The sequence below is a fragment of the Sinocyclocheilus rhinocerous genome, unplaced genomic scaffold, assembly GCF_001515625.1.
Source record: "Sinocyclocheilus rhinocerous isolate Xijiao unplaced genomic scaffold, SAMN03320098_v1.1 scaffold161, whole genome shotgun sequence".
NCBI classification, from domain to species: Eukaryota; Metazoa; Chordata; class Actinopteri; order Cypriniformes; family Cyprinidae; genus Sinocyclocheilus; species Sinocyclocheilus rhinocerous.
The window spans coordinates 29,622-33,495 of NW_015627226.1; the positions used below are offsets into that span (position 1 = coordinate 29,622).

Below are 3,874 nucleotides of genomic sequence, written 5' to 3' on the forward strand. Positions count from 1 at the left end.
ATTACAATCTTTTTTTATGTATTTTTTTTTTTTACAGGGCATAAGTCATTTTAAGTTAAATATAATGAGTAAATGCACTGGCTAAATAAGTTGAGTGAGAAGCGAAAATAATAAAACAAAAAAAGTCAGGATCATAGCAAAAAAAAAAAAATTTTTTTTTAAAAGGCTTTACAATAGATTCATCCGTCAGTATATTAGGCGTGAGAAAAACGTCCATCACACGTCAGACGTAACCCACATGGCTCTGATCAGGAGTCAGTCTCGTGATGCTGACAGGTGAGTCAGCCTGTGTGTGAGAAGGAGCTTTGCCCGACAGGTATGTCATTTCTTTTTCTATTGGGATGAAGAGATATTGTAATCAGACCACCTGACTAAAGGAATCACCACTGAACATCAACCATCTTCCTTACCTGATGATTCCTCTGATTTATCAGCCTAAGAGTATCTGCATCCAGTCAGGTCATCGTTACTCAGGTCCAGCTCTCTCAGGACAGAGTTAGATACTAATTTAACAGAGCTCATGAGTGCATTTGCTGGACACTCTGAACACAGCAATTAAAAACAAAGATTACAAATCAGCTCAATGTATGCTTTCAAACATGAAATATATAATGTACATTTTGCATCAGTTCAAATGAGAAATGGTTTATTACACAAAGAAATCTGCCGATTGCTTCCATTCTTGGTTCTTACTAACAAAACTCCAAATTTTCCTTCAAAGTAGTTACTAAGTCACCTTAAATAACAATACTTGTAGATGTTTTTTGCACTTCCTCTGAACTGTTATCTTGAGCAGAAGCTCCTCCCACTTCTGAATTTCCATAAATCTTTTTTTTTTTTTTTGCCTGAACCAGTTAAACCACACCCACTTTTGTTAAACATCACTATTGCATCACATGATCCAGTAGATGAAAGTACACACAGGTATTGTGTCCATAATCCAGAGGCTTTCAAGCAGTTTCTGGAGCCTGAGCTCAGGTCTGATCAGCTGAGGAGTTCAGAATGAGGAACATCTCAAATGTGCAACAATAGGAGGCTCCAGGAACAGTTTGGAAACCATCGCAGCCAAGCGTGACGTTAATGAACTCTCCATAGAAACAGCACGCCCACACCAGCGTCTGTGTTAGTGTTTGTCAGATAGTGAGCGAGTCTTTCAGCTTATCTGTGCTTCTACAGAAGGTTTATATGACGCTTTTCAGAGAGGTATGATCTCACTTTCTTTCTATCTATCCCACTCGTGAAAGAATTATTTCTCTATTAAACAAAAGTGATAGAAAAAAAAATGTTGCTTGAATTAATAAATATACAACACACACACAACTTTGTATTACTGATTTGAGCTCCATTTCTGCTGTATGCTCACAGTCAAGCGAATGTGTTGCTTGTGGAACATTTCTGACAACCAGAGATTCTCAACTTATGATAAAAAAACAGGCATAGCAACGTTTCGGACAAAGACCAAACACACCTGTGTTTGCCTGACAAAGGTCTTTGACCGAAACGTTGCTATTTTTAACTTTTTTGAATAAAGGGAGAATAACAGTGCAGATCGTTTCTCTATTATTTGATGTACCTTTTGATCTTGCACCTGGTCAAGACTTTTTTGGATGTGCGTAATTTGACCCTTCAGAAAAAAGACCAGAAATCAGTGACGGACAGAAAGTAAGACTGTGATTAAAATGAGCAAGACTGCTGCTGTTAGAGAATGACAATCAGAGAGCAGCGCTTTATAACATCTAGAGGAGCTTCATTTATTGTATTTAGTGAATACTGGTAAAAAAAAAAAAGTTTGCAATCACCAATAAATAAATAAATTTAAGCATAGCTTTATATACCGTTATATTCAGCAGGCTATATACAGTAAATGTAGAGAACATATGTGACCCTGCAGCACAAAAGCAGTGTTAAGTCGCTGGGGTATATTTGTAGCAATAGCCAACAATACATTGTATGGGTCAAAATTATACATTTTTCTTTTATGCCAAAAATCATTAGGATATTAAGTAAAGATCATGTTCCATGAAGATATTTTGTAAATCTCCTACCGTAAATATATCAAAACTTAATGTTTGATTAGTAATATGCATTGCTAAGAACTTCATTTGAACAACTTTAAAGATGATTTTCTCAATATTTAGATTTTTTTGCACCCTCAGATTCCAGATTTTCAAATAGTTGTATCTCAGCCAAATATTGTCCTATCCTAACAAACCATACATCAATGAAAAGCGCATTTATTCAGCTTTCAGACAGTGTATAAATCTTAATTTCGAAAAATTGACCCTCATGACTGGTTTTGTGCTCCAGGGTCACATATTTCAACAGAACTCTGAGTGATCCCGCATCTATTAATAAACGCCTATACGCTCATTTCTCTTCTGAAGGTGCAGGACCATGGTGGGAACGTTAAATGAATTAGTCCATCTGAGTAACACGAGGTTCGGTCGACCCCGGCCCAGACACGGACTCAGACTCCTCTACTGGTTTGCCAGTGAATGTGTCTCTTTTGAAAACCACAGCATGCTCTCTGAATGTGACCCAGCCGAGGGAGATTTTGGGTTTCACTATTTTCAGAACAGATACGACCAATATGGGAATAAACTTCTTCCAGACGAGGATTTCTCTTACTATGTGGTTGGCAATCTAAATTCACCAGGAGCTGAAGATCTTCCCGATTACGTCTCAGAAGACAAATACACTGAGGAGCACGACAGCAACACGGATCGCATCATTGTCAGTCTCGATGAGGAGTGCTTTCATCGGGTTTATGTGACTCAACACCACGACCGATCCAACTACGATCCAGACGCCACTTACCGGATCTCCAGAGGCCTTCTCATGATCATCAGGATGAGTTTATATGCGTTTCTGGTGGAGATGGGTTATTATTCATACATACAGTACGTCCCACCAATGCCTGTCATTAATTACAGACCTCAAACTACCAACACAGTCAGTTCAGATCTCACTGCGGTCACTCTATCCTCCAGTGAACCAGCACACAATGAGCCTCCTGCAGCACAGAACAACGACACCATAATCCAGTTACACGACGACACGCCTGCGCAAGAACCCTCACCCAAGAAGAAGGGGTTCTGTGAAAGATTCTGCACCATTCTTTAAAACAGGGCTCAAATGAAATTACCACTCAAATGATTTTGATTGGACTCGCTGGTCAATTTCATATTTCTCTCTCCATTGCAAATAATGAACATTAGCATATTTTATCATCATCTTTCAACCATAAAGATTGCATTCACAAACTGATGATCTCTAATAATCTGAAGAATTCTAAATGAGCTTGTGCATGTGTGTTATATAATGCAGCCTGCATCAGCTTACATTGAGGTTTTGGTGTGATTTTCTCACCGTTCCCTTCCTCACTGATCTGATTTAGTGTGCACTTCTGAGGGTGCGTGAGACATCTGACCCGACATCTTCGCAACCTGGAAATATGTGAAAATTCATTAACAGAATGACTGTGACAAGACACCGCCAATGCTTTCGCTTTCAAATTTTAACAAAGAAACTACAACTTGCAATTCACAATTTCCTATTGCTGCAACACTGACAGAGGAATCAGATGCATAAATAAAAGAAATCACATGATGCTTTCAGTGATGGAGTTTATAATAGTTTATTTAATATTTTGTACATGAATGTTTTGAGCAATTTGATTGTTTTCATTATTCATCAACTTTACGTTTTTAGAATCACTCAAATGTGTATTAATGGACTTTCTCTAATAGCTTGCTGATGCCTTACTGGGCCGTCGTGGCTTAATGGTTGGAGTTGGACGTGTAACCCAAAGGTTGCGGGTTCGAGTCTCGGTATTTAACATTATACCTCGATCAGATCAGTACATTTAGCAGTA

The 3,874-nt window shown here is 38.3% G+C and overlaps 1 protein-coding gene across 1 annotated transcript; it reads left to right on the top strand.

The window, feature by feature from the left end:
• The first annotated feature begins 952 nt into the window (after positions 1–952).
• LOC107721983 (uncharacterized) lies at positions 953–3,125 on the top strand. The gene is made up of 2 exons (XM_016530215.1): positions 953–1,203; positions 2,385–3,125. The coding sequence occupies exon 2, from the start codon at positions 2,395–2,397 to the stop codon at positions 3,121–3,123; it is 729 nt and encodes a 242-aa protein (XP_016385701.1). The 5' UTR covers positions 953–1,203; positions 2,385–2,394; the 3' UTR covers positions 3,124–3,125.
• Positions 3,126–3,874: the final 749 nt, after the last annotated feature.